The sequence below is a fragment of the Augochlora pura genome, chromosome 4 (assembly GCF_028453695.1).
Source record: "Augochlora pura isolate Apur16 chromosome 4, APUR_v2.2.1, whole genome shotgun sequence".
In the NCBI taxonomy this organism is placed as follows: Eukaryota; Metazoa; Arthropoda; class Insecta; order Hymenoptera; family Halictidae; genus Augochlora; species Augochlora pura.
Genome location: NC_135775.1, coordinates 26,869,929 through 26,897,577, shown reverse-complemented (window position 1 = coordinate 26,897,577; position 27,649 = coordinate 26,869,929). Strand labels below are relative to the sequence as shown.

General features: G+C 39.4%; 5 protein-coding genes and 1 long non-coding RNA gene across 9 annotated transcripts; 2 read left to right on the top strand and 4 right to left on the bottom strand.

Annotated features, from left to right (window-relative positions):
- Window positions 1-2,320: 2,320 nt before the first annotated feature.
- Window positions 2,321-5,630, bottom strand: LOC144468534 (uncharacterized). Of its 2 annotated transcripts, XR_013493823.1 has the most exons (4): window positions 5,280-5,630; window positions 3,305-4,039; window positions 2,635-3,214; window positions 2,321-2,558 (listed from the first exon to the last, which is right to left on the bottom strand). It is a non-coding gene; the product is annotated as an uncharacterized LOC144468534 (long non-coding RNA). The 2 variants fall into 2 exon arrangements; XR_013493822.1 differs by having other exon boundaries at window positions 2,321-3,214.
- Window positions 5,631-7,425: 1,795 nt separating this feature from the next.
- LOC144468528 (large ribosomal subunit protein eL34) lies at window positions 7,426-8,462 on the bottom strand. The gene is made up of 4 exons (XM_078178087.1): window positions 8,382-8,462; window positions 8,149-8,220; window positions 7,629-7,826; window positions 7,426-7,553 (listed from the first exon to the last, which is right to left on the bottom strand). Exons 2-4 carry the CDS (start codon window positions 8,211-8,213, stop codon window positions 7,466-7,468), a joined length of 351 nt encoding a protein of 116 aa, XP_078034213.1. The 5' UTR covers window positions 8,214-8,220; window positions 8,382-8,462; the 3' UTR covers window positions 7,426-7,465.
- Window positions 8,463-8,899: 437 nt separating this feature from the next.
- Ir76b (Ionotropic receptor 76b) lies at window positions 8,900-14,532 on the bottom strand. 2 transcript variants are annotated; one of them, XM_078178031.1, is made up of 9 exons: window positions 14,343-14,532; window positions 11,313-11,386; window positions 10,956-11,132; window positions 10,580-10,806; window positions 10,369-10,478; window positions 10,085-10,278; window positions 9,898-10,003; window positions 9,596-9,785; window positions 8,900-9,513 (listed from the first exon to the last, which is right to left on the bottom strand). In XM_078178031.1, the coding sequence occupies exons 1-9, from the start codon at window positions 14,347-14,349 to the stop codon at window positions 9,018-9,020; spliced, it is 1,581 nt and encodes a 526-aa protein (XP_078034157.1). In that variant the 5' UTR covers window positions 14,350-14,532; the 3' UTR covers window positions 8,900-9,017. The 2 variants fall into 2 exon arrangements, with proteins under 2 accessions (XP_078034157.1, XP_078034156.1); XM_078178030.1 differs by lacking the exon at window positions 14,343-14,532 and adding an exon at window positions 11,469-11,634.
- LOC144468496 (uncharacterized) lies at window positions 12,251-15,526 on the top strand. 2 transcript variants are annotated; one of them, XM_078178028.1, is made up of 6 exons: window positions 12,251-12,515; window positions 12,626-12,786; window positions 12,953-13,053; window positions 13,123-14,106; window positions 14,177-14,302; window positions 14,359-15,526. In XM_078178028.1, the coding sequence occupies exons 2-6, from the start codon at window positions 12,685-12,687 to the stop codon at window positions 14,645-14,647; spliced, it is 1,602 nt and encodes a 533-aa protein (XP_078034154.1). In that variant the 5' UTR covers window positions 12,251-12,515; window positions 12,626-12,684; the 3' UTR covers window positions 14,648-15,526. The 2 variants fall into 2 exon arrangements, with proteins under 2 accessions (XP_078034154.1, XP_078034152.1); XM_078178026.1 differs by having other exon boundaries at window positions 12,580-12,786.
- A 94-nt stretch (window positions 15,527-15,620) lies between these two features.
- On the top strand, window positions 15,621-18,275 carry Ids (iduronate 2-sulfatase). Its single transcript, XM_078178092.1, has 8 exons — window positions 15,621-15,893; window positions 15,998-16,175; window positions 16,246-16,376; window positions 16,461-16,632; window positions 16,711-16,860; window positions 16,925-17,062; window positions 17,133-17,458; window positions 17,524-18,275. Exons 1-8 carry the CDS (start codon window positions 15,708-15,710, stop codon window positions 17,866-17,868), a joined length of 1,626 nt encoding a protein of 541 aa, XP_078034218.1. The 5' UTR covers window positions 15,621-15,707; the 3' UTR covers window positions 17,869-18,275.
- Window positions 18,276-18,460: 185 nt separating this feature from the next.
- LOC144468475 (uncharacterized) lies at window positions 18,461-27,416 on the bottom strand. The gene is made up of 20 exons (XM_078177970.1): window positions 27,276-27,416; window positions 26,450-26,505; window positions 26,184-26,312; window positions 23,744-25,972; window positions 23,371-23,663; window positions 23,166-23,290; window positions 22,937-23,082; window positions 22,621-22,863; window positions 22,317-22,530; window positions 21,820-22,232; window positions 21,425-21,723; window positions 21,048-21,342; window positions 20,689-20,966; window positions 20,469-20,619; window positions 20,061-20,405; window positions 19,658-19,958; window positions 19,359-19,559; window positions 19,174-19,278; window positions 18,696-18,854; window positions 18,461-18,600 (listed from the first exon to the last, which is right to left on the bottom strand). The coding sequence occupies exons 3-20, from the start codon at window positions 26,198-26,200 to the stop codon at window positions 18,553-18,555; spliced, it is 5,862 nt and encodes a 1,953-aa protein (XP_078034096.1). The 5' UTR covers window positions 26,201-26,312; window positions 26,450-26,505; window positions 27,276-27,416; the 3' UTR covers window positions 18,461-18,552.
- Window positions 27,417-27,649: the final 233 nt, after the last annotated feature.

Genomic DNA, 27,649 nt, shown 5'->3' with positions numbered 1-27,649 from the left:
CTCCGCGCGAGTCCGCGCGACCGTTTGCAACTGGCTCTCGCGTATGCGGTTAGCGGTACGCGTCGCGCTTCGTTACATTCTTCGTCACTCCGGTACTACTGTCGATATCGGATTACCGGTTAATTGCTAACGTAGCGTGTTCAACTCGAAACTCTCGGCACGGAAGCGACGCCGCGAGCCACGGCGTTCCGCGATCGATCAACGCGCAGAACAACGTTGGTCCACCCCTCGAAATCTGTCGAAAATAAAATCGATTTATTCTTCCCGCCATTGTTCAGACCATGAACCGAGCGTAAATCGTCCTATTTATCTGTACATCTCCGTTTTCAGCGAGCGTAAAAAGATATCCAGGGAAAGGTTGCGAGCAAACGATACGCCCGCGGAATGTAAAAAGTAACAGCCACAGAGCAACCACTGTGGATCGTAATCGAATAGCCATTAACGAAGCCTGTTCCCTTCCCTGGACAAAGGCATATTGTGCACAGGAAAAGTGGTGCGCGGAGCTTCGACCGATTCCCTGCTCCGGCGAACCACGATCAGTTGCTCGGTTGCTCGGCTGCTTGGACCATCGCTCTACGCACGAGTAGACACTCGACGCAACAATTTCCACGGAGAACCTGTCCACTGTTGCGCGCGCGATTTCGCCTTTTCCACCGATCCAGAATCCGTAGATTGATTCGCGGCGCGCCAGTCGGCTCGCTCGCGTAAGGACGTCGATCACTATATTTTTAGAGATGATTCCCTCCGACACTTTTATGGAATCTCGTCGCAGTTTAACATTGTCTTCTATCACTGTCAGTATACGCGGGATGTGCCGTGCCGCGTCGGTGCGACGAGCGGAGGGATCTCTTCTGTCCAAGGAGCCGTATGTGCTCGGACTTTCTACAATTCTATGTTCTCGATCGGTCGCAGTCATCGCTCGATTCGGAGACGAATCGAGTAAACGTTAGATTCGCAATCCATTCAACGTCGCCGGTTCCATCGCTTCGTATCGTATGTGCGAACGATCGCAAACCTCGGTCACAGCTAGCAAGGTCCGACGAGCGTTGCTTCCCAGCGAGAATACTAGTCAACGGGTCAATTAATCCCTCCAACCGCCGGTGAAGGAGCAACTATATCTGTATAGGTCAGATTTGTTTACAACGAACGAACCTGTCATCTTCGAAGTCGGCGGACATCCTCGAACTGGGTGCCGCAAGAATTATCGCAATTTCTCTTCGTACGAATCGCATCGCGGAAACACAAGTGGACGGAGTTGAGGTGAACAAAGAATGCTCCTTCCTCGAGCCGACTAACTGCCTATCGCTAATTGCTAGAAATAGTCGCCGCATCGTCTGGTTAATTGCTGTCGACGCCGAGTAGACGCGCGTATGTTCCAAACTCTGTGTACCGTCTACTGGCTGCAGTATACGGTAAAGCGTACGCGACAGGTAACGATAGGCGGCGATGATTCGATCGCTCGCATTCACCATTAATTATCTCAAGTATTCGTTACGAAGAGAACCTTTTTTGGAATAATATTTCCTACAGCACGACCGAGTCGCCGACGAAAGTCAACGTTATCCGTGTTATCTCTGGGAGAGGGAAAGAGAAGCGTTGCGAAAAGGGACAAGCAGAAAATGAATGTTCCGCGTTCGCATTCAATACCTTCCACCCGACCAACTACCGTGAGGGGATACGAAGACGGACGCGTTAACTCGATGCCGTGTTATTCGATTAAAAAATTGCGCTTCGGAGAAAAGTGATCGCCACGTGCGTTCGCCTCGTTATCGCGCGTTGACACCTACGTGAGATTAGCAGAAGAGAGCGGTACTATTATGCTTACTCGAGAAGAACTTATGAGATAAAGCAGCTTGCATAGTTATCGCAGTATCATGTACCGTGAACAACGTCGTTACACGTCCGGTTGCCTTCGACAGCAGGCAAACGTCCACCGACTCTATTAATTTGACAGCTTCATCGGATCGGTCGGTACCATCGATATCGAAAACTTTTGAAGAAGCATTCACATATGTAGAGATGCGTCATCGTGGACGCGGGCCCACCGGGGCAGAGACTGGACTTCGAGTCTCGTGTTAACGAAAAAAGAAGACCGCGCGGGACAATCCGACGCGTTTGAAACCGGATTTCAGGATTAGAATCGGTCGGTTCTTTTCTGCGAACCCTTATTCGTTTATGCAGCGACGGGCGACGGAGATCTCGCCTTGCCTCGCTCCGTCACGTTCCGAGTTTCGAGATCCGAGCATTCCTGGCTCCGAGGTGTCGCGACCGCGACAATGACCAACAATGAAGCAAGAAGAGGGTCCGAAGAACGCCCAAAATCACGATCCATTCGTTTCGCATTGCTCTCGGAGTAAGGAGCAAGTATATTTCACTCAGAGACAGCCCGTGAGCCGATAGAAAGAAAGAAAAAGGCTGCGTCTCGATGTGTCGTTGCAACTGCGCAGTGACCCGAGAAACAATCGTTTATGGCCAATACTCAATTGTTCAATTTCCATATCCGCACAAAACTACTTTTGAGGCAGTATTGAAGTATTGGCGTCTTGAAACTTCGAGACCTAGAATATTAATAACCTTGTATAACTCGTATACATGTAATATGAAATAAGGGTAAAACTAATTGTTTATATTCACCGCCGAAATTAGTACGCTGTTCGAGTCTTGTCGGACCGTCCAAAGCGCAACGCCGGTAAAAGAGCAATGAGAAATTAGAAAGGCGCTTCGAAGGAGGAACCGGTGGATTAGGGGGGCCGTAAGCCGATAGTCTCGGGGATCGTTTAACTTTAACGCGTTCTCGCTCCGGTCGACGAACGAACCAACCAGAAAATAAACTCGAACCGGAGTGAAACCGAGAGACAACAAAAGATAGACGAACACGAGAGAGAGAGAGAGAGAGAGAGAGAGAGAGAGAGAGAGAGGCGGCATGTAAGTACGGTCGGCCCTGACGGGGCCGAAATCTCGATCCGTTCGGCGCCAGTTACGAGGGCCGTACGAACTGGAAGTATATTTCATTCGGCGGCCCGACGTCGTACGGAGCCACAAAAGAGCGAAATCTACGTCTGGGCCTCAACGTGCCGCGGCATTCGTAAGTTTGGGTCGATCCTCGTCCCTCCGACCGCATCAGCCCCGCTTCTATTCAACCGCAACATTTGCTCCAGGCTCGTGCACGTCTAATTTCAACACCCCGCGCTCCGTCCCACACGGTTCACCGCGCCTGGAAACGAGTTAAAGCGAGGTAAAACGAGTTATCCTTTAGATACGGTTTCGGTCGGAGTCCCATATAGTTTTAGCTACTACAGCTTACTCGTTACTCGACTAGGTCGAAACCGAGAACTCCATGTGGCGTTGGCGTTTCGGCACAAAATAATCCCAAATCCAACTTCCAACCATCTGTGAGGAGAGTCGTCTCACGTTCCGTGCATGTATGCGTACACGTGTTTTCCAGCCCTGGAGGCTTCCTCGGGCGAACAATACTTGGACTTGCCTCGAATTACCTCGCTTTCGAGTCGAGTGCTGTACGTCGCGCATCGCTCAAACGTTCCTTGATTAAGATTAGTTGGTAGGACGGCGCATTGTATAATCGATCGTAATTGTGTCTATTTATCGGATAGGGGCGGAACCGGTGCGCTCGTCCATCCTTCGTATTCGATCCTACTATGGGGGCTAACAGCTCGAGAAGAGCGAACGTTCGCCGTGAGCAAGTATCCGAGAGGAAACACACATGCATCACGAAATTGTCGCACACTGTCACCGATTCCCGAAATTCTTGGTCCTCTTCTGCTACTGCTGTTGCAATCCGGCACGAGAGATTACGTTGCCGTTTACTTATGCAGATTCCATTACCAGCCGCTATTGCGAATCTTCCTAAGAATTTCGCTTGGAATTCTTAAACTTCCCTCTCCTTTGACCCTTGATCTTTCCGCGTTGCTTTTAAGTGGCGCCTCCTTGTAAGTGACTTTTCAGGCCATTGTCCAGGCGCAATCTAGTTGCGCGGATTCCCATTATTCGCCTTACTCTCTTCATCGCCTCTTTTTATATTCTGAAACGAGAAAAGAATAAAGAATACGCTTTCCTACGGATAGCGAGCCTCCGAGATCGACGATCGATCTATGATTTCGATGTGGCATAAATCGGAGTCCGGACAACGTTTAGCAGCAAAATGAGAGAGGGTAAGGACACGGGACGAAATGAATTCGCTCAATTAAGCGCGTAAGAGCGGGCTACCTGCCACGATAACTGTTTCCTTTCCTCGGGTCGAGTCGAGCGTGGAGCGTGGCTCGTGTGGTGTGCTCGACCGGGATAACGATATCTTTAGAGTTGGCTTTTATCGCTAAAAGTCAGGTGTGAATTGGGGCCACCGATCGAAGCGGTCGACTGCGATTCGGAGACCGAGAGAAACGGCCCTCCACGGTAGAAAAGGAAACGAGCCTCTCCCGACCGGTGACCCTCCTATCTTATCCTAGCCTATCCTATCCTACTCTACCCTATCCTATCTGCCTACAGCGACAAATTGTTATACAAATTCGTGCCGTACTTGGAAAAGCTACTGAATTTTTGGCTTTGTTTTTGTCGCGACCGCGCAAAAGATGACGTATTCGAACCAGATGGCAAGACGCGTCCCTAATTTCGCAACGCGCTTCATTCTCTAGAAAAGAAACGATCGGCGACCGAACGAGAAAATTAGCTAGGTCGTATACGAGGGCTCGGTTCTTGCTAGCTACGATCCTGAATCAGTTGGTCCTTGTTTAGAGAAGCAAGGCGAGACAAAGCGAGGCGCACAGGCAGGAAGGTAGGGAGGCTGGGAGCCGTGCAGGCGCGAGAGGACGCGGGGGCCGCAGCGTAACAAAGATCCATCGGGACCGGTTTCGTGTTCTGCCCTTTTTTACATTCCCCGAAGAGGCCCCGCCGAGCCGCGGGTGTGAAAACCGACACCCACCCACTTGTTATTTTGTCAAACACGAGCCCTGAAAATTATAGGAATCACGCGGTATCGCAGCTCTCCTCCTCGGAGCTTGCTCGCTTCAAATTATTCTCGATTGCATGCTCTCTTCCTCTCCCTCCATACCCCCCCCCCCCCCCCACACACACACACATACACACTCACCCCGCCGCCTTTCCACCGATACATTTTATAACCGTCAATTAAACGCGACGCGAACCGATCTCATGACCCGCTACCGACGCACCGCAGTTTCCTTGTCGTTTCCAAGTCGCGTTTAATCCTCCTCCTTTTCGTCTTATTCTTATTCTCGTTCTCCTCATTCCCCTCGCGTGTATACCTCCGGATATTCGTGTTCCTTCCTGCCGCTGATATCGAACATGATAATAGTGGATGCGACGATTCCTCCGTTCGGACGCCAGATCAATCCTCGCGCTATCATCTGGACAGTTGTAATTATAGTCAACGGCCATGCCGAAAACAAGTAATCAAACTTCAGATGCTGCTCCAAACCAATTATCGGTTCACCTTCAAACAAGATCGTTGCATTTAATTAAGATCGTTTATGCCCTACGAAGATTTTCAATTCGCTTGTTGTCGTCGAATCATCGAATTACCATATTGCATAATGAATTTCGCTGCACGAGCACGAAGAACGGATTAAAATCATTCGCGGCACTTTAGTGTTACGTTAAACGTTACTTCCGAAAATAGATTATAGCCGATTTATTCGTTAGCAGCTTACGAAACCGTTGCATTTCTCAGACTAATCGGGAAATTGAACAATGCTAGCTTATGCTACCGGAAGATTTCCGCGGCGACCACGGCAACCACTGCTCCGAGCAAATTGGTTCTTCGTGCAATTTCGCGAGGTACACTCACGAATTTGTATCAGTTTCATAATAAGAATCGATGTCGTGCCTAAACCTGTTCGTCTGATCCGCAACGCGGCACTGGATATAGCCAACAGCCAACGACTGCATCTTCGTGCCGCGGAAACCGTGATAGAAATTGATTGAGCCCTTCGATATCAACGGAAATTTCATTCGTCCTCGACAAAATGCCTTAATCCACGTAATCGAAAAATCCCTCAGTCGATTACCAATCCAGACGCGATTCCTGTCAACAATTTTCAAAGCCCTTCCGATGATTTTCTTTCATCGGAGATCTCTCGGCGTATCGAATCGAGAAGATAATTCGTGGCGATCGAAGCGAGACGAAAACGTGGCCTCGTACGAATATGTACCGTCTATCAACCGTATCGATTATTTCCGACACGGATGGTCGATCGTGGTCAAGAAACGTTCCCTCGACAATTCGAAATCGACCGGCCACTTTCGGCTGTCTCGTCATTCGAAGCCAAGTGGTTTTTTACTTGCCGACCATCGATGTCTCTTACATCTTTTGCTATTATTCTTGTTTGCTCCTTCCACCTGTTCTTATTCTCAAGACGAACAACAGGCGATCAATGAACTGTACGTGAAAAACCAATTCTGGAGTGGGTATAAAGTATCCGAAAGGTACGATTGTGAGAAAACTTCCTTATGTCAATTCCTAGAAGAAGCGATCGAGATAGGTTTCAGTCGGCTTGCTGGCGCGCGTAGCAGCAGGTTAAATCGTGCGCGCGCACCTATCATTTTTTCATTAATAACTCGTTAAAGTTCAGCAAAGGAAAAGGTTACTTGAAATGGCCTCGGGCACCCCTCATTTCCCGGAGTATGTATAATTTTGAAACACCCTGTATATATACGAGGGTTGTTTCGCAAAATGAAAATACTTAACAATAGAAATGCTATCCGCATTCTCAGGTGACCAACTCGCACGGTTCTCACCCGAATTATTTCTGTGCCGCCGTAGAAACTGCTCTGTTATACACCGATCTGCCTTCTACGCGCATACTCGTAATTCAGCAAATAAGGCACTTGTTAAGTGGACCGAGTCTAGCGAGTCATACCGCCCTGAGACGGGTTTCCGAGCACTCCATGACCATAAAGGGAATACAATACTCGTCTCTTTTCCTATACCATGCAGGGAACGAGGACTTGCTCTAACTAGATTGGGAAGAAAGTGAACGGCGCGTTTCTATCCCGCAACCTCTGCAGGTTGTAATCCGCAACGATTCGAAAAATCTCTCGCTCTCGAAATATTCGAAGGTATCCGAACTTGGCGAGTAGAAGTTTCCGAGATAAGAAGCTGTACGTGGTTGCGTTATAATAAGATAGGCACAAGGTCCGCAATTCTAAGTATGATCCTGCAAACAGGAAAATGCACAGATGTAGTTGGACGAGTTGCCATACCGATGTGCGATGCATATCGAAGAAATGTTTGGAAAAAACGTGGCAAAACAATGTTTAGACCTCTTTGAGTACCATACGTTCGCAGGAACTATATCGCGTGTCTGCTCGACGATGGAAGACCAACAACGGGCAAGGTTCGTCTGGTTTTGCGATAATCCTGAAATTGTGAGGGCAAGGTACCATGATGTATCTATTTTACGTATTTTATTTAATTAAAAAAAGCAAAACATCACTTCTCCGCCTTTGTTTTTGCGTTACGCGCTTTCATGTATTTGACAACGATCTTCTGTTCTTCAATTAGGAAAGCACGGACGATTCTGAAAAAGTTAAAGTAGGTAAAGCAGCCATTTCAATCAAAGGAATCTTGGAAAGTCGTCGAAAAGCGAGCATACCTTTCTTTCACGCATTTGTGACAGAGAACACCGCCATATACGCGTTTGACTGTTTTCTTACGCCTGCACATTCTGGACCTTTCCATTGGTCTGGCTGGCTGGATTCCTCTGAGTTTGTCTTTGCATAATCCACATCTGGGGATCTTCTTGGGTTTTTTAAGATACTGATATACCAACTTTCCACCAGGGGTGCGTACACTAGAAAAAAAGTTTTGTTAGAACAGGAAACATAACTCTCATTGGTATTAAATTTAAATATATCGTGACAATCATTTACCGACTACATTGTGTACTTCAATTATCTGTAGTTTACTATAATAATCGTTTTCGTTTGCAATGAAAAACCATGTAGACAACAGAAAATATTCAAAGAAGAAACAATAACATAACCTCGAAGCATTAGGTGCCAGCAAAGTCTAAAGCCATTCTAATCAAACTTATATCTTGATAATAACGGATATGGCACGAGTCGATAATAGCAATAATTCTGTCCTCTCCTAAAATCCAAAGCAATACTTACACGCGCCTCCTGTTGCTTTTCGTATTGTATGACAAACGTCGACGATAGGTTAACCGTTGCACCATTTTGGTTCTGGAACATAAGTGTTATGTTACGGAAAAATATCGCACACATTGTTGGAAATAACATCGCAAAAGATTGAACAACTTGAAACAAATATGTGAACCTTGTCACAATCAACGATTGTTGTAAATAATATGGATAACAATAAACCGAATAAAAACCGAACGAACCTTTTTCAGATCCAAACGGAAAAGGAAGCTCAAAGGAACGAAGAAACTGATTCTACGCAAGCGTAATAGCGATTACAAAGAACAAGCAGGCATCTAGCGGTGAATTTCCTAAAGTATTAATTTCAAATAAGAAATTGCTTTACGCCGGAAAGCCTGTACATTACACCTGCATCATTTTACATTAATTAATCACAGAAATGAAACTGTATTAAAATTAATTTTAAATACAGTAGCTAATTAAATGTTTAACAAACTGAATTGAATCGATTAAGAAAATAAAATCCCTAGGTCATGTGCTTTGGTGCCCCTTGTGGAGAAGAAATGAAGCTCCGTTCGGGATCCGCATAACGCCAATTGATGCAGTGGCAAAACGCTGAAACGATCGATTAAAATCGACTTCGGTAATTTGGCTAACAGTTTGAGCGTTCTGCCGCTCTGGCGATGCATAGATCGCCAATTGGTACAGTTTCGATGAATATGTAGAATTAAAAAAGTAAGAAGAAAGTAAAGAATCACTGTTTACTTATTTATTGGGCAAAATATTTTCTTAAATAGATAAAAACACATTATACAATATAGACTACATACTTAACAGTATGATATAATGTTTGTTATCAATATGAACATTATGTACGTTTAAGCAGAATATTGAAATAAAAAAGTAGAAGGTGTTCTAATCGGTATTAATTTCCGATCTCCTTCTCGGTCTACAATCACGTAGTAATTTCTTCCGTTAATTAATTGTTGTTTTCCAGACCCGAAGATATTCTGCGAGTTTTCGTCAAGTTTTTGAGATTTCGGATTATCGTGCAAGAAATGGACGTTACGTTTAGGAGGCGCAAAATCTTGAACCGTGGAATTCGTTGTTCTTGTTGCGATTAGAAGAGGGTTACGCTGGTTCTTTCGCTTTTTACGTTTTAACCAGCCTACCATTAACGAATATATAATTTCTGTTACGAAAAGGATCGCTGCTATCGTATACCCTGCTATAACAACTTTATAGGTCAGAAGAAGATCGGTATTTCGAAGCTGCCTCTCGGTCGAGCGAAGATCTACAGGACAAATCTCGGCGAGGGGAAGATCTTTTTCTTGCGTTTGTTGTACGATACCTGACTCCACCAATCTGATCAACCTGTATTCAAATAACGAATTAATTGAACGACTCGTTTGCGTTTGTTCCTCTCTGTTGTAAGATTTCTGGACATGGTACTAACATTTGGTTCAAAGGCTTTCGGATGGCCGAACCGTGAGAAAAGCCGAATGCACGATTCGTATCCAATATGCTTCCCGGCATTATAACATAGGTGCAACGGTGGCTTTGCTTCAAAGGATTATGAGTCTTGTTTATATAATCTTTGAATATTAATGTTCGCAGGTAATGAGTTTCCGCTAAGAATAGTGTTTCTAAAGAAAAGCACAAGTTTAAGTTACGTGTTAGTATGAATGTAATTTCTACGAAACTACGTAAACATGAGCATGCATCTATTAGTTATTGGGATCAGTAGCCGCTACGCACTTGTCCTTACGGATTGCAGTATAGCTTCCGATGGTTCGTCATACTCGAAGAATCCCTTCCCTTGCCGTTTGCTAACATTTAGTAAACTTAAATCGTTGTCATGATCCTGAAAGAATAATTCGGGGATCATTGTTTCTCTCGATAGTGCGAATTCCTCGTTGAACGATATATACGAATAAAATGTCACCTGTGAAAGAAGAAAATCTACGGTGCGGCCTTTGTAGGTGATCCAACTGTACTCTTTCTGGACGATGTCCTGCAGGGAACTGATGGACAAAGTGAATTGCGGTTTCGTGAGGAATGCCGTAAGGTTGGCGGTATAGAACGACGTTAATATCAATATAAATATCCACCATGTGGCGAAAAGCATTCGCGTCGAATCTGTGCTTAAGGAAGTTGCGATTCAAATTCCAAGCGTACAAGCAAGTTTTTGCCAGTAATTATTACACACATTACAATCGAATGTTTTACCTGTCGTAGCAACGATGTTCGTTCCTTGTTTCAGGAGGGAACTATAACTGAACCAGACGCAGGAGTACACGCTGAATCCTTCCAAGTCCGGATCGTGCCATAATTTTTCTCTGTATCGATAGACAAATACGAATCAGAAATTCAAATCTGTTCATAACTCGATGCTATACAGTATCTCTAATAGAAATAAATCCTGAAGAATTTTAAACACCTAATGCTGGCGAAAAAGTAAATGATCGGTCCTATGAAGATTAAAGATGCTAAAACCAGAAACCAAACTGTTCTCTCGAACGGTGCGAGAAGACCGGAACCACTGGCCGATTCTTTCGGTCTCTTCATTACAGCTGTTAATCTAGTTTCATCCAAGTAGGTGCTGAACTCGCAAAATTGTTCCATCTCCGGCAGCACCGGAAGAAATGCAACTGCCATGTCCACTTTCTGTTTTGCATAAAGAACAGGTCCCTCAGTCGTTGGTCAATGGACAAGAATATGCTAATGGTTAAACGACCCCCATTGATATGCAACCGCAACATTCGAGTCTCCGCGGCTGCGCTAAGGACTAAATTAATATTAAAAATATTCTTCACCTTTTCGTAAAGTAAGCCAAGAACACCATTGTTCTTGTTCCCAAGAATGTGCTTGTTTGGTGGAACAATGGTGTACGTAAAGTTTAACTTCGAGCGGATCAAATTGAAGATGTCAAATGCGTAACCTTTGCCGACCCATGTACCGTTCTCTTTCACGATTATAGAGAATGGCGTGTCCTGCGAGAAATAGACATTACTTCGAATATCTGGATCAATCTTTTTTAAACAGTCGCTTCGTAATATGCGAGTGTAATTTCTGCACCAGTTCGTATACAAAAATGAAATTGTTGTTAACAATGTCTCGCATGTTACGAAGAATCCAGCTTATCCGTTCAAGTATTAAGTTGCAAAGCGTACATTCCACGACGTGACTAATATGTGCGATGGTACTGTAGAACTATTCTCGGCGTCCATAGTGTCCGCATACTCATCTGCAAACATAAAATAATTGAGAAAAATATCCGAAGAAGACATTTAAAGATCGCGAGAGATCGCGTTCAAGATAGCGCCAACCTTGACCGTCAACATAACAGCGACTGCAGTACAAGGACCATGTCGCCGAAAATATTAACACTATGCGAAGAATGCGCATCCTTCGATTGTGAATGGAACCACATTAATTTTCATGGACTAAACTTAAACCGATATAATGTCAATTTGGATAGAGAGTAGCGGTACGACAGACCAGGTGTTAAGGTAAATCGATACTGACGTGTTTGCTCGCATCCTGGCTGACATCCACACATAACACGTTACGTTCAAATATTTTAACGTTAAAATTTTTCGCACCTTTTGTCTTATGAGAAGTGAAATGTCTTCGAAAGTGAAAATGGCTTTTCGATTTACAAGAATCAGCTGATGGCTATCGAAAAGCACGAAAACTTGAAATCTTTTTAACAATACATCGTAGAGTCTATCGCTTAAAACGTACAACTTCAAAATCATTACTCGAATCTTTTGCAAACGTGAAATGAAAACGACGGCTAAGATCATAAGAAAGAATAATTTAGAAGAGGGAATAGGAAGCGGTGATTTGAAAATTGACGCCATTGTCGACGGAATCGTGGCGCAATTCTGTGACGTTTGCCAAATATTCGAATGTTCTGCTCGAAATATGTACATGGCCATAGTGTCACGTGGTCAAATGTCTGCCTGAACATTGGTTCCTTTATAGAGATAACATTTCCTGTAATGATGAAAACTACGAGTGGACGATAAAAGACCGATAAAAATTAGTATACGGTTGTAGCCGAATAAATATTGAAAATATGTTTATGCATTTACAGCGATAAATGCGCCTACGCCAGGTTTGCCAGTTGAAAAACTAACATTGGATTCGTTAGGTTCCAAGTTCTAACGACTCTGTAACGGCGCATTCCCTAACAGTGGTTCTCAATTGTATTTAGAGGTGCGGGAGCGGGAAGAGTTAATGGTGGTCGTGAAAGCAATGGTAGCCCGGTTGCACTGAAATGACAACAAGTGATTGATATTATTAACGTCGGTATAATGTGAAGTGCAAGAAGAAAGATAAACCGGCGCGAACGGGAGCGCACTTTGTTGGTAAGTAGCCCGACAAAGCATCCCGTTCGTAGATATGATCGCGCGTCCGGGACTTTCATTCAAGGTATAGGAAAAATTCCTTACCGAACCACCCGTCTCGATGAGCGCAGGTTATGTGAGGCCACGAAACGCATCGTTCACAGCCGTTTTTCCGCGGACACCGGCCAGGATGGGCCAGGGTACGGATGCCTGCACAGACAGGCCTACCGAAGTCAGCGTCATCAGATTCGTGTCGAGAAATCGCACCATCGAGGAAATAGCCCCGAAAAAGGTAAAACCGCCGGAGCCATTTCACGGGTTCAACGACCCCTAACTCAAAACAAATCATCGTAGCGTTTACCGATTTACCCAGGGCACTCGTTCATTTTTACTGTGCGCTTGTTTTTCACACTCGCCGTATTACGATCGATTTCACGGAATATCTTTTTTTTTTTTAGGAAATATATACATGCAAACAACGAGATTGTGGCAAAGTATTTACGAACCAAGATGAATATAAAACACACGAAACTCTTGAAGCTTTGAAGATTAGATTCATGTGAGTTGATCTCCATTAATTCTTTTTGTAATGAACCAATGCTTATGTAATATGTTCATTTTTGTACAGCTGCCGAGAGCCAGGATGTGGGGAAGAATTGTCTGATCCTGGTAGCATGTGGCGTCATTATCAAGAATGGCATAATAACGAAACAAATGTATTTATATGTCCATACACGAATTGCGGGTCTTTACACACAACCAGTAGTAACTTAGAAGAACATATCGAAAGCTGTCACAGACAGCCTCCAACTCTGCCGACAGAACCAGAAGTTATATGTTTCGAGGATCTGGAAAATGCAATGGATGAGGAAGTTGTACAGAGCACGGAGGATTGCTACGAAAAGAGACAGAATGAAGCTTTTGCAATAAAACAACACCAATACGATGATAATAACGAGCAAGATATTTATAGAAACAATAATATGCAGCAGCAGAAGAAAGAAGCCTCGCACGATCAAAATGTTTCAAACGATAGCTCGAACAAAGAAGATTACTCGTCTACGGGCGAGTCACTGAATGAAGCCACCGGCTACGCCATCGCTGAGAATTTATTGTTAGGTACAGACAATTTCCTATGCAAGTACGAAGGCAATACGAATAAGTGTTCAGAACTTCAAGTAGAACATTCCCAAGAGAAGAATAATGTAGTCTATGTAAATGGAGATATTACGATTACCAAAAATTCGAAGAACGATGTTTGTACCGTGAGCTCGAAGAATCCGGAACACAGAATAGAATTGGATAATCTCGAACGAATCTTCAGGAACGATTTGAATCGCGATGCTTCGAAAAATGAAGATAATGCTATAGAAACGAACAGCAACTGTTCCGACGACGAAGAATACACTCCAAAGAAACAACGTATGTCTAGATACAAACAGGAGATCTACAAGTGTGCCACGAACGGCTGCGGAAGAAAATATAAATATATATCCCATTACCGTCATCATCAAGACAGTCATAAACTAGTAGCGAATACATTTAGTTCAAATTCTAGCAAATCAATAGTAAAACTAAAACAAGGGAAAGCTTCAACAGTTAGTTTTTTCTTGTAAGTTTCAAAACACTTTAATGATGACGAATATTATTGTATTATTTCTAATTTATTATATGCTACTTAGATGCAAGATTCCTGGTTGTGGAGCGCAAGTAAGCAATGTAACTGGTTTATGGAAGCATTACCAGGACAATCATGCTAATTCAAAACTGCCAGTAGTACAAGGAACTAAGAATAATGAAGTATTTCGGTAAGTATGTTCTATCCTAGTTTCCAAGTATTTTACTAACCATACATATGTTTCAGATGCAAGATTCCAGGATGCGAAACGGAATTCAGTACAACTGCAATGCTGTACAAACACTTCAGTGAAGTGCACTCGAATGGTTCTGGCAATAATGCTAGCACAAACACAAAGACTGGAAATGGGAGTAGTTTTCATTACACTGAAATGTTCAAAGATGATACTACCAGTTCCCAAGTAAATTTTAAGACTGACTTTAAGGCAAAGCATAATATTAATGTAAATGACTGTACGAAGAATACCGACGAACAAAGATTATCGTCGATTGTTAAAAAGGAAACCCGAGATTGATTCGAGGTGAACTACTCAGTCTTTAACTGTGAGGATACATAATTGTAGCAGTATACATTAGAGTATTCGACTAGGGCCGTAAGCATTCGATTTAAGAAACATCGTAGTTCCTTTCTCTTTACGAGCTCTTCCGCTCTTTTGTTTTTTTTTTTTTTATTATTCATCCCTTTGGCTAGTCATTCTTTATTACGCTTTTACTATAATTTTGAGTGCAACGACCCTCGTTCAATACTCACGTTTTTATTATCCTATATCTGAATACTATATATTCGGAATAGAAAGAAAACATCTGAGTCGTTTTTCGATGACTTCTAACTTGGCCATTACTTGAAGAAAAGTATTAAAATTTGTTGGAAAAAGTTGTTCCAAGTTGAACAGCTGTTTTTCGCGTGACAGTATTTATTAAAAGAAGAAAAGAATATCGCCAGAATTATCGAAAGAATCGCCGGAAACAAAGAATATATTCGAATGCAGCAAATTGTTTGTAATTTAGAGTGTTAAATAAATATAATAAGACATGAAAAGCAACTCAGACAAGTTGATAATGTTAATTCTCAATTGAACACTGCGAACATGAATGAATCAACCATAAATACAATTTCATAGGTCTATAAGCCTGGAGTGGCAAACTTAAAAATAAAATGCAAAGAAAATAATGAACTTGCTGCAACATTTGTGCGCATGTTACATAAAATTCTTGACTTTCCATACTGATTTTTACTATTTTATATTATTGTATTATTTTAATGTAATTTATATTACACATGTCATTGTAGTTATTATACTAGATATTGTAGAACTGTAAGTATTACGTAGCATTTTTATTTGTATGTCTGTACGTTGAAAAATAAAGTGCAATAGTGAGCTAAAGAAAAGCTCCTGGAATTGATCAGATTACTCCATAAATAGATCGCTTAATCGTCCCCTTTAGCTATATAACCTAAATGTTTCTATAACGTATAATACCATTAAATATGTGCTTTAAATTCTCGGCAGCTTCCACCGGAAAAGTAGTTCGTCGCACCTAATTTCAGTTGCATTGACCATTATAGACTATAAGATGCTTTTAATACTATATTTGATAAATTTAATTGATTGGTGTGCAACGCAAAGACAAAACTTTCTTCTAATAGTTGTCGATGATTTAAGACCAGCTTTAGAATGTTATGGTGACAAAAATGCTTACACTCCAAACATAAACCAATTGGCAAAAAATTCAGCCATCTTTTCGCATGCGTTTGCTCAGGTTAGTATCAAGCACTGCATCTTTTTAGTACATTTGTTTCAGAGGAAATCAAAACGATAAAATCAATCTGTTGAGATGATCTTACAGAGTAATGCATTTTTCAGCAAGCCTTGTGTGCTCCAAGTAGAAATTCATTTCTAACAAGTAGGAGACCGGATTCGTTACAACTTTATGATTTTTATAGTTATTGGAGAGAAGATGTTGGCAATTTTACAACATTGCCGCAACATTTAAAAAATAACGGATATATTACCAAGTCTATAGGAAAGGTTTTTCATCCAGGTGTTCAATACATCAAATACGTAAACGCGTTATTATTGTACCTGCTTATCTGATGCAGAATCCTTTACAGGAATTAGTTCAAATAACTCGGATGATAGCCCTTACTCATGGACAGAAGTACCATTCCACCCATATACAGAAAAATACAAAAATACTCCAGTTTGCCAAACAAACTTCAATTTACCACCTGCATCAAATCTTGTCACTAATATTTTTCAATTGTTTCTTTGAACATATAATTGATGTCTATATAATTAATATCACCTCGAACTATCTTGTTTTTAGGTATGTCCTGTTAAAGTTTCATCAATGCCACATAAAACTCTGCCAGACATAGAAATCCTACATGAAGCTAAACATTTTTTACAAACTCGTGCAAACAATTCGACTCCTTTCTTCTTGGCAGTTGGATTTCTGAAGCCCCACATACCGTTCAAGTATCCTAAAAGATATTTAAGTAAACTTCATTAGTCTCGTCAATTATGTCCGTTGTTTCCAATATTGTTGGATTTATTTATGTAAGAAACACTTTCAGAATACCATCCATTGCACAAATTTGACGTACCTGAGCCATACAAGTGGCCGGAAAATGTCAGTAGCGTTGCGTATAATCCTTGGATCGATTTAAGAAAAAGGGAGGACATTGAAACTTTGAATCTCCAGTTTCCATGGGATAAAATACCAAGTATGATTGAGAAAGTTGTATTACTACTGGAGTAAATATATCTTCACGGCTGTTTGTTTTTCAGATAGTTTTGGCAAGTTAATTATTCAATCTTATTACGCAGCTGTATCTTATATCGATGAACTAATTGGAAAATTATTAAATGAATTAGAAAATCTATCGATTCGGAAAACTACTACCATAATACTTATGTCCGATCACGGTGAGTTAAAATTACGATAAAACGCCGAATTTTTCAATTCTTCGTATATTCAAACTTAATATTTGAATAGGATGGTCGTTAGGTGAACATGCAGCATGGGGAAAATATAGTAATTTCGATGCTGTCCTTAGAGTACCATTAATAATATCAATGTCAGACATAGGAAATACTACACTCGATCTATCAATGAAACAAGTGACCATAGATTCCATGGTAGAGCTGGTTGACATTTTTCCAACTATCGCTGATTTGGCAAACGTTCCAATACCAATTTGCCACAATGAAAAGGAAACAAAAGATGCCACACGAATGGAACGAACTATTGCACGTCCACAGTTTGTTTGCAGCGAAGGAATTTCTCTTGTACCGCTTATAAGAGCCACTATGAAACAAGAGGTACAGCAATTAATATTGCAACAATCAAAATTTTATAAGATCTATTCATATTAAAAAATTTGCAGTTACTACCATGGAAGAAAGCTGCTTTTGGACAATATCCTAGACCAAGTGTCGATCCTTCAATAAATCCAAGCAGCGACGAACCTCGTCTGAAGGAAATCAAAATCATGGGATACACTCTAAGGAAAGATCATTATCGTTATACAGCCTGGCTCCAATTTAATCCAGAAACGAAAGCACCGAATTGGAATGTCCTTATCGCAGAGGAATTGTATGACCATCAAACTGATAAAAACGAAAATAAAAATTTAGTAGACTTTCCGAGATACCAACGATTAAGAGAAGAATTACGAACTTTATTAAAACGAGGTTGGAAAAATGTTTTGCCAGAAAAGATGGGCTTTTAATTCAATAAAATTGACTACAATTTTTAATTGTCGAATCTACAATTTCTAAACTATGATACAATTATAAAAACGATAAAATTCATTAAAACAAGTACTATTTACTATTAATGATAATATTAATATAAGAAAGGTTACAATAGTGTTATAGTACATTAATACTGATTCTAGTATATGCACGACAAAAGCTGTTACCGCTACTAGTAATAATAAATCCTATGTAACTTATTCATAATAGATTTGTCACGTTTGTATATGTATAAAACTTAAAAAAATCGTATGATGAATATAGTTTTGTCAGTAATTAGTACAATGACATTACATGTTCGCTAGTCATGTGTGACATATACATATACGTGTGATATGTAATCTACAGGGTGGGGCATTTTAAACAGGTCACCTGAATAACTCGCTTGTTTTTGAAGGTGGGAGAAAAGTAACTTTGGTCTAATGCATTTTCTTTTATTTTCAAAAACAAGCAAGTTATTCAGGTGACCTGTTTAAAATATCCCACCCTGTATATTGTGAACATTTTGTTTGCGCACCAGTGTCATGCATGTTTTTATGCGAGGTTCTTCTTCGACTGAATAATAGTAGCGAACACGTTATAATTATCATTGTAGACACAACAACGCGAAGTGTGCATTATTGTTTCCCAATTAATTAGTCTTTGTTCTTCTATAGCGTTCATTCTTCTTGGTTTTTGCTTTTACCACTCGTTGTAGTCGGAATCACCTGAATGTCACAGCACAGTATTTTTGTCGTTATAAGTTTAAGGAATTCCAATCATTGAAAATGATTGTTGTTACGCGGATTTATTATATAATTACCTCTACAACGTCATCGTCGTCCCCATCTTTCGGATCAGCGCTCCTACTATTCACATAAGTAAATGGCATCTCGGTTCTTGTATCTTGAACGCTTGTGTTATTAATATTCACCATTGTAGAAGGCATTTGAATAATATTCGACATCTGTGTATGTGGGAACTACGTTAAAATGGGTATTTTAATAATAATCCTTAAACAATTCATCATCGATATAGTTACGAATTTCTTAATCAGTCATTCGACAACAATTGATAATTGTTGGTAATTATAAATAAAAGGTTACATTTCATTGATATTGATAAAATTTCGATATGGTGTAAAATTCAACTTTAAAATTCAGCATCATCGGCGGTAACGCATAAATAAAGTAACCTTTTATGCAAAATTAGCTAATTTTTTGATAATTGCATTTTATCTAGAAGAATAAATTCCCAGTGATAAAAATATCATGGGACGTTTAAGTAGTAAATCACGATACCGTATTGTTAGTGCCATGAAAAGCCTGTCTCTCCCAATAGCTGTACATATCGGTTAAAACTCGTGTCGTCATCAATTTTTGATATTCGGGTGTTGCGTTTGGATACTGCGTAATATAAGATGCATAAATAAATCGTTCTACATACCTAAACACAGAAATCATAGATAGTTCATTTCTGTACTCACGTCTTTGCGTATCAGTTCTTGGAGTTTCTCATAATCGTTGTTAATGTTCATCCATGGTGTTACATTGTTATACCGATTCAACATTCCACCGGTTGGATAATTAACTGCTCCCGTATACTGAATCATTGGTTTTCCTTTCTTCTCCTCTTCGTACTCTAGCCAGGCTTGTTTTCTTTCTTCTTCGTTCAATTCTTCTTCGGCCTACAGGCATGAAAATGAAAATGAAAATGAAAATGAAAATGAGAATGAAAAGACAAGAATAGTAGAGTATCAAAAACTGTAAATTTATTTTCAGTTACCTTATTTTCCAAAAGGGAATCGTGTTCATGATAGTTTTCCACGTAATCTTTATACTTTAAGAATATTTCTGCTAATAATCTATCTTTTGGTAAATTTAAAGTTGGTCTTTCTCCTTCTGTATTCGGCTCGAAAGTGTATAACTCGTTTAAATCATTATTCCTATAATGACGTTCTATTTGTTGTTCATCGACGACTCTGCAGGAGAGTGACAATTTTGTCACTTGTCGATTGTAAATTTTCTCCTCCATCGTTCCAGCCGCAAGAAATCGATAAACATAGCACGGTTTCTTCTGGCCAAACCTTCATATACATATTAATTTGATAGTTGACTATAACGATGGTCACATTATTATTATTACTATTATTATTATAGGATTTTGAAAATTGTCGGATAGAACGTACCTATATACTCGAAATATACTTTGTACATCGTATGAAGGATTCCAACTTGCATCAAATATAATTACCCGATTAGCAGCAGTTAAATTAATACCTAAACCACCTGCACGCGTCGATATCAAGAACAACCTCGCCCTCGTATTCGTTGGACTATTAAATATTCTACACCATATACTTCTGTTCTCCGGAGATGTTTGTCCATCCAATCGGAAGTAATCCAAACCCAACGACCAACTGCTTCTGTGTCCCATATATTCTGTATCCTCACCTTTCTGCGTCGTGTCGTCGATTTTTCCCAAAAATGTCTCAATCAAAGTCAACGAATACAACGACTGCGAAAACACCAACCTAAAATGTATTTTATAAATGGTATGCTACTACTAAAAATTCGGAAAGTCACGGAATTCCTACACTTTATCGCCGATTTGCTCGCATTCTTTCAAAATTCCAAAGAGGAGCATTAATTTGTAGGAGATACTCATATCTTCGAAGTGATCAGATTCGATAAACTGCGCCCACCACGACTCCTCTTTCTTTTCGGGTTCTTCAATTGTTTCAATATCTAAACACAAATACAGTTGATTGCACAATGCGACCTGCAATGAATGAACTAATCAATCCATAATCGTACCAGGATTTGCACTTCTTGTACTCCTTGAAGTCCTCGGAGCAGCATTCGACGCCCCGCTATCAACAGTTTTGTCGCTACTGCTCGAACTGCTCGAGTCAGAGTTGGAATCAGAATCGTCAATGAAGTCTCTTAGCGAGCCTTCCGAATCGCTTTCAAGCTTCTTTTCGTTCATTTTCTCTACCCTTTCCGAATTTAAACGCATCACTAGAGGATGCGTCCAAATCCTTTGTAACGATTGAAAATCTGCGAAAAGGGATCCGTTTCCAGAACGCTGACGTCTACAGAAAGCGTACAAGAAATTAAAAAAACATTTCTGTCTTTAATTGTCAGGAAATGTGTAAGACTTTCACTTCACGTACCGAGCCAAGTTATCCAAATAATACCGGTACATTTTGATTTGTACATCTGACAATCTCACAAAGATTACGTATTCCTGCTTCGGAGGTAGAAACGGCGTCAATACAGAATAATCGAATCTCTGTACGCAACCTTTTAACATCTTATGCAAAACATAAGCTCGTTTTTTCATTATCTTTACGTCATATTCGGTAGAATCGTCGTATTGGCCATTGTTTATTGGATTCGCAAATCTGTTCAGAAATTCTTTCTTGGTTCCCAGGAGATTCGGTTTTACAAATTGTACCATACAATGATCTACACAGAATAAATTATCTTCAATAATTGACGGAGATATACATACATAACAACTTATAATTCGAGTGTAATCAATGCTCACATTCTGTCAAATTATTTTGTAGCGGCGTTCCGGTGAGTACAATTCTTCGTAATGTTTTAATCCGTTTCATAGATTTGCTGAGAGCGGTGTCCTCGTTTTTTAATAAATGACCTTCGTCACAAACTATTAGGTCAGGACCAGGATCTATCAGGTATCGCAGCACCTCCTCTTTCATTGCTTTTCGCATTTTATTATTCGTGCCGGTGAGATTTCTGAACATTTCGTAGCCAATAAGAAGGACACCACCGGTCCTATGCCACGATTGCAATTGACATTTTCTCTCTATATTCTTTTTTAATCTTAAATGAACGTTCACGGTTATTAGTTACTCGAGAAATCTGATTTAATATAATTCAGTATACATGTACGGTTGCTTGGTAAGTTGACTAACTTACTTAGTTAATTCGTAAACTTCAATATCGTTATCTTCAATGTCCTTTAACCACAGGTTGAATTCGTTATACCAATTAAGTACCGTGCTCAGAGGACACACGATCGCAATCGACTTGATACCAGTTTCTTCGTGACTTAAGAGTGTGTGCAATAAAGCAATTACTTGAAGACTTTTCCCAAGGCCCATACAATGCGCTATTATGCATCCAGAACCTGAAGATGATTTTATCCTTTCGAGAGATTCAAAGCAGGCATCCCACATAAATTTGATACCCTTGGCTTGATGCGGTTTCAAGCGTTTCACTATGTTCGGATGAACGCTCACAAGTTCTTCTTTTGTTTCAGTATTAAAATCTAATACCAATTTTTCCACCTTCTCTTCGTTGGCCAATCTGGCTTCGTACATCTCGTTGTACTATGTTTCGAAAAACCACAAAATAATCATTTCAATACATTCATCATAAAATGACGAATGAAACAGAATGAACAGATCACATACCAATTTTTGTCGGTCAGCGATCCGTTGAAGCCTCTCCTCCTCTTCTTTCGCAGCTTGTTTCGTGTCATCTGCGACCTGCTTATCTTTCATTACTTTTCGAATATTCTTGCGCCCTTTCTTGCCAGGCGTTCCCTGAGAATTTCCGCCTTCGTTATCAGAATCATCGTCACTGTCAGTATCCACCTTTTTTATTCGTTTTCTTTTTGGTTTTACTCTGAAATTGTAATTAGCACAAAAGTATTAAACGATTATTATTCGATACACATGCATATTGTTCTTTGATAAATAACAACATAAAAGGTACTTCTTCTCTCCAACCGATGAATCCGTATCGGAAGATTTACGCCCTTTCCGTTTACGTGCCTTCTTTTGTTTCTTTCCTGACATGGACTCGGTGTCTGATGATTGAGCGGATTCCAATGTTACAGATTTTTTGGAATCTGAATCAGAATCCATCAACTGTACGTCAGAATCGGAATCCAGAATTTTTCTACGAGGTCTTCTCTTTCGTTTAGCAACCGTATTGTCGGCATCCGAATTTTCTCCTCTATTTGGAAAAATGTTTAATAATTTATCTCGTATGTTTTCAGCCGAATTAAAAGCCACGTCGAAGAACTCACGTCTGATTCTGTTCCGCCTTTTCCTTCATTTTCTCTTGTTTTTTGTTCCACTTCGCAGTTTCAATATCAGAGTCCGAGGATGAATATTTCATCGTTAATAATTTATTCCGTTTCCACGAACTTTTCTCCCGTTTTTCCGCAGCATCCTAATTTAGTTCGAAAAGCTAATTATTTTTCATATACATGTAAGCCAGAAACACGCTTTGGCAGCTAAATAGTTTTGTCTTACCTCATCGTTAACAGCACATTTCTTCTCCGATTTTTGCGTCAACTTCGTTGCATTGTTTTTTGAATCTATATCCTCTTTTTTTTCTTCATCGTTACTACCATGAGGTGAAGCTATATTCTGATTTTCTAAAAATAAAATATTTGAGTTTCATTTAGTTTTTTCAACTTTAGTAGAAAGAAAACTTTGATAATGTATCGATGATTACCAAAGTCCGAGTCGTCAAAATTTAAGAGCATGTTCTTTGCAATTCTATCAGCTTCCATCATTAACTCTTCATTACTTTGAATTTCTGATGGTACTTTCATCGGCGGATTTTCATGGTCTGGAACAGCATCTTCTTCAACGGTTGCGGCTAACTCTCCATTCTCTACTTTCTTCAAATGATCCAGAAGCGTGTCTTCTGTTTCTGTAGTTGCTTTAGACTTCTTGAACGTGGAGCTTGACGATGTATCGCTCGCTTTCCTGATGTTACGTCGAAGACTATCCAAATTAATAAGACTAAAAAAGAAAATAAACACATTATGGATAAATGACAAGGAGAGAATATTCAATAAAAATAATTCCAATTAAATTTAAACCTTTTAATTTGTTTATACTCCAAATGTTGACGCGATTTTTCCAAAGCACCAGCATATTTTTCAAGATCTTTATTTGGTAATTTTTTAAGGACAACACAAGGTCGCATTCCCAGCTTTTTATCAGCTTCGCATTTGTTACTTAATTCGTGTGGCTTTTCCTTTACTCTTTTACTATGTCTAGGATCGCATTCTCCCAGAATTTTGTCTTGCAAAGATTCCAGTCCATCTTCAGTTTTCTGATTCTTCGAAGAAGTACCTACTTTTGCAACTTGTAGACTGTTACCATCGTCGGTACTTGAGCTTTCGCTATTCGAAGAATCTAATAGTGATGCCTTTGCTTGTCTATTTTCACTATTGTCGTCAGACTCGTTGGTTTTTCTAAGCGTTGCCTTTGTAGAAGAAGAACCTATCGAATCGTCAGAATTAGAATCGAGAAGAGCATGTTTAGCGCAAAGCTCGCTGATATCGTCGTTATTATGCGATAAACTGTTCTTCTTTATGGCAGTATTCCTCACTTTCTCCATTCTATCTCTCCTTCCACGTTTCGATCTTTCAGTTTTCAGCTTTCCTTTCGAATTCAAATCAATAGAAACTTTATCAGACATTTCGGAAGCAGACTCACTGTTTAGAACTGTTTCTGAATCTGAATCCAACAATGCCTTCTTGGCTTGCACTTCTTTTTCGTCAAGTTCATCCAAAGAATTTTTTGTATCTTTCTCAATTATAACTGTTGCTACCGATTCGGAATCATCAATTTTCGACAGGGTATTTATTTCAGAAAGATCTGTTTCCAGTGCAACAGTTCCCGAATATTTTTCGACATCCGGACCCGCATTTAATTTATCTTCTTTCAAAGACTTATCATCTTTATTTAGGTCAGTCTTGACACTAATTACTTCATTACTTTTCCCTGCTGTGAGATTCTCTGGTTTCTCGAGTTCCGTCTGCTCTGTTTTTGAAGTATTTTCAACTCTGTCATTTTCATTCATAGATTCTTCGAATAGATCTTGCATGGAATCATTCATTGGATCTTGGATTTCATCAGATATGTCTATAGATTTGCTACTTATTTTTGACTTGTCTTTCGTGTTTGCATCATTAGATGGTAATTTTGTTTTGCTGCTACCCAAGATAGGAGATTCAACTTTGTTGTCTTCCAAAGGTGTAGTATTTTCATTATCATTCCCTCTTTCTCCTAGAGTGACAACAGCCAACGATGTTTTATCTTCTTTATTTTTCTCGGTATCTACTTCTGTACTTTCATTTTCCGAAAATGTTTTGCTGCAATCTGTGTTTTCTTCTTCCGAAGATACTATTTTCTTTGCTGAATTAGACGTGCCCTTTGCTCCTATAGCTTCCAATATTTCTTTATCGCTACAGGAACTTTCGTCGTGATCTATGTTTTGTGCACAACACTTTCTATTCCATTCTTCAGAAAAACTCATCAATTTATTTTCTTGATCGTCTAATTCCATTTTCAGTTTTTTGATCACATTCTTTGATTTCTCTATCACATTATTCGCAGATTCTTGATATACCAATTCTTTTTTAAAATGTTTCCATTTTACGTGTTCCATTTGTAATTCATACTCTGAACAAACTTCCTTAAACTTATTCAAAATCTTAATGACATTGGACTTGAAATGCAAACTTTGCTCCTTATTAATTTTAGTTTTTCCATCTAATAGCTTTTCAGTACTTTGTACACTATCTTCTCTAATACAGGAAAACTTTTTCATGAACTTAGAACTGCTAATGGAAATTTTTGATTTCTGAAATTCTTGACTAGAACTTGGGTCAGCTTCCTTTATATCTAAGTCATTAACATTCGGTTGCAGTGATTTCATTGTGCAATTTTTTTTTTCCTTTCTTTCAACGGATTTCTTAGGAACCTCAGTCTTTGAGCTATTACAATATTTTGAATTTTCAGTTTTATCTTCCTTCTTTTCTGCATCGTTACTTGCCACCCTGTCTTTTGTATCGTTTTTATGCTTCTCAGACCTCAAAATCCTTTTCTCAGGTGCTTTCCTTTTCTCACCAGGTACTTTTGTTTGCAGTTCTTTGTTTAGAGTTAAAGACAAATTTTGAACATTCCCTGATGTTTTGTCTTTGCTATTTTCATTGTGTTTTGATCCTTTTCTTTTTTGCTTCACATGTTTCTTAACTTTTTCACATGAGTCTTTTGTATCAGCCTTTCGTGAATTTAATTGTTCACTCTCATCACTGGAGCTAGAATTATCATATATTGAATGCATTAATTCTTTAATTCTTACGGTTTCTTCAAGAATATCCTTCATATACGACGAAACATGGTCCTTTATTCTTATTAACTATGAGAATTTCTTTCTCTATTATTTTCTCTAATATCAGTTAATTATAGATTTTAATGGAATATCTATAGGAATTTATCATGTGTAATATAACTTTTAAAAGTACTTACTCTGAAGAAGAAGGCATGGTGGCAGCACAATTTTCTTAATGCTTCACGTTTTAATTAAATGTAGAGCACATTCGCTTTTAGGCTTTAAAAGTCTAAGTTAATAGAATTTACATTATGGTTTACAATGGTCTGAAAGTAACAGACGATTGTAAACATTTTTAGTTTCTACTTAAAGAGATTATTGAATTAACTTCATAATTATAAGCAAAACCCAAAGATTAATATCAATTTTTTCATAGATAAAATTATATAGTAATCATACTTACCATTCTGTTGTTTCTGCCATTAACACTTGTTCCTATTTGAATATTTTGCAAGTTATCTGTAACAAAATATAACAAAAACAAATTAATAAATTAAATATCTCCAGATACTATAGGGTTAACATAAAGTTGATACTATAAGGATAATATATTACATTACAAGATTGAAAGAATTAAAAATGACACAATAAATGAATATATATATATATATTAGAGTATGTATGAGACAAATATATTGATAAGATACTTTTTTAATAATAGGATAATGTAAACCAAAATGGTGTTAACAAATAATACACTTGTTACTTTGAAATTTTCGAAATATTTATTTAATATAAATTGTCAAGCCTGTCGTGATGCATATATTAAGTATTAATCGCGATGCTTGTTGAAATGCGATAGAAAAGTACTATAATATGGGTCAGCAAGTAGAATATGCCTGACGTTTCTACTATGACTGTTTCAGTAAATATTTGACACTTGTCTGATTTTATATGTACTTAATGCTTTTATTATGACATTAGGCAGGCTATATTATTTGTTATGTCATTTGAATGATTTCTACTTGTAACAATGAAATTATTTCTCGCTTGTCGAATTGTTTATTTCAAATGATATAATATGCTAGTAGATCAAATTTTTTACAAAAAAGTTTAATATTGGAATGGAAATATGTTGAAATCTTGTTGTGCTTCTCAGCATGTACTTTGAATTGCATATTGTATTGTAAATTAACTGGCATACTTATTTCGAAAGAATCACGACAAGCAGGAGTCAAATTCATGTAGGTATATACTATGTAAAACAGTCACTACAATTATACACTTACCTGGCTTGTTTTTCTCGCCACAGAATACCTACAGTACCTATGTACAGCACTAATGTCCAGTAATGTCTACGATTCACGGTCCACGGGAAGCAGGGAGACAAACGAAACGAAAGACAACGAGACAAGAAGATACAACTCAGACAACAGACAATGCAGACAACGCAGACAACCTACCCGGTCACTGCGAGCGTATCTTACAGCACGAAACGTAGGCGACGATCTGCAGCGAGTCCGATGGAATTCAACAGGAATGTCACCGCGCGTTATTCAAATCATAATGTTCTTTATGAATACAATACTCTTCTAACCTATAAATCCACACATGTACTACTTTTAATAGCCTAATGCTCCTAATAGTTTGTTCCTGGCTTTTT

What these genes read in the sequence shown, in the direction of transcription:
- LOC144468475 (XM_078177970.1), bottom strand. An exon ending in AAGGCGGAACAGAATCAGAC is followed by an intron (nt 22,864 to 22,936) that starts GTGAGTTCTTCG and finishes TTTTCCAAATAG; the next exon opens with AGGAGAAAATTCGGATGCCG. An exon ending in AAGAACTGATACGCAAAGAC is followed by an intron (nt 19,279 to 19,358) that starts GTGAGTACAGAA and finishes TATATTACGCAG; the next exon opens with TATCCAAACGCAACACCCGA.
- Ids (XM_078178092.1), top strand. Translation starts at nt 15,708, where the DNA reads ATGCTTTTAATACTATATTTGATAAATTTAATTGATTGGTGTGCAACG. An exon ending in TACCACCTGCATCAAATCTT is followed by an intron (nt 16,377 to 16,460) that starts GTCACTAATATT and finishes TCTTGTTTTTAG; the next exon opens with GTATGTCCTGTTAAAGTTTC. An exon ending in GTATCCTAAAAGATATTTAA is followed by an intron (nt 16,633 to 16,710) that starts GTAAACTTCATT and finishes AAACACTTTCAG; the next exon opens with AATACCATCCATTGCACAAA.
- LOC144468528 (XM_078178087.1), bottom strand. Translation starts at nt 8,213, where the DNA reads ATGGTGCAACGGTTAACCTATCGTCGACGTTTGTCATACAATACGAAA. An exon ending in AAAAGCAACAGGAGGCGCGT is followed by an intron (nt 7,827 to 8,148) that starts GTAAGTATTGCT and finishes CTTTTTTTCTAG; the next exon opens with TGTACGCACCCCTGGTGGAA. An exon ending in CACAAATGCGTGAAAGAAAG is followed by an intron (nt 7,554 to 7,628) that starts GTATGCTCGCTT and finishes TAACTTTTTCAG; the next exon opens with AATCGTCCGTGCTTTCCTAA.
- Ir76b (XM_078178030.1), bottom strand. Translation starts at nt 11,547, where the DNA reads ATGCGCATTCTTCGCATAGTGTTAATATTTTCGGCGACATGGTCCTTG. An exon ending in TACTTTTTCGCCAGCATTAG is followed by an intron (nt 10,479 to 10,579) that starts GTGTTTAAAATT and finishes CTATCGATACAG; the next exon opens with AGAAAAATTATGGCACGATC. An exon ending in TAGATTTTCTTCTTTCACAG is followed by an intron (nt 10,004 to 10,084) that starts GTGACATTTTAT and finishes TTATTCTTTCAG; the next exon opens with GATCATGACAACGATTTAAG.
- LOC144468496 (XM_078178026.1), top strand. Translation starts at nt 12,616, where the DNA reads ATGAGCGCAGGTTATGTGAGGCCACGAAACGCATCGTTCACAGCCGTT. An exon ending in GCTTTGAAGATTAGATTCAT is followed by an intron (nt 13,054 to 13,122) that starts GTGAGTTGATCT and finishes ATTTTTGTACAG; the next exon opens with CTGCCGAGAGCCAGGATGTG. An exon ending in TCAACAGTTAGTTTTTTCTT is followed by an intron (nt 14,107 to 14,176) that starts GTAAGTTTCAAA and finishes TATGCTACTTAG; the next exon opens with ATGCAAGATTCCTGGTTGTG.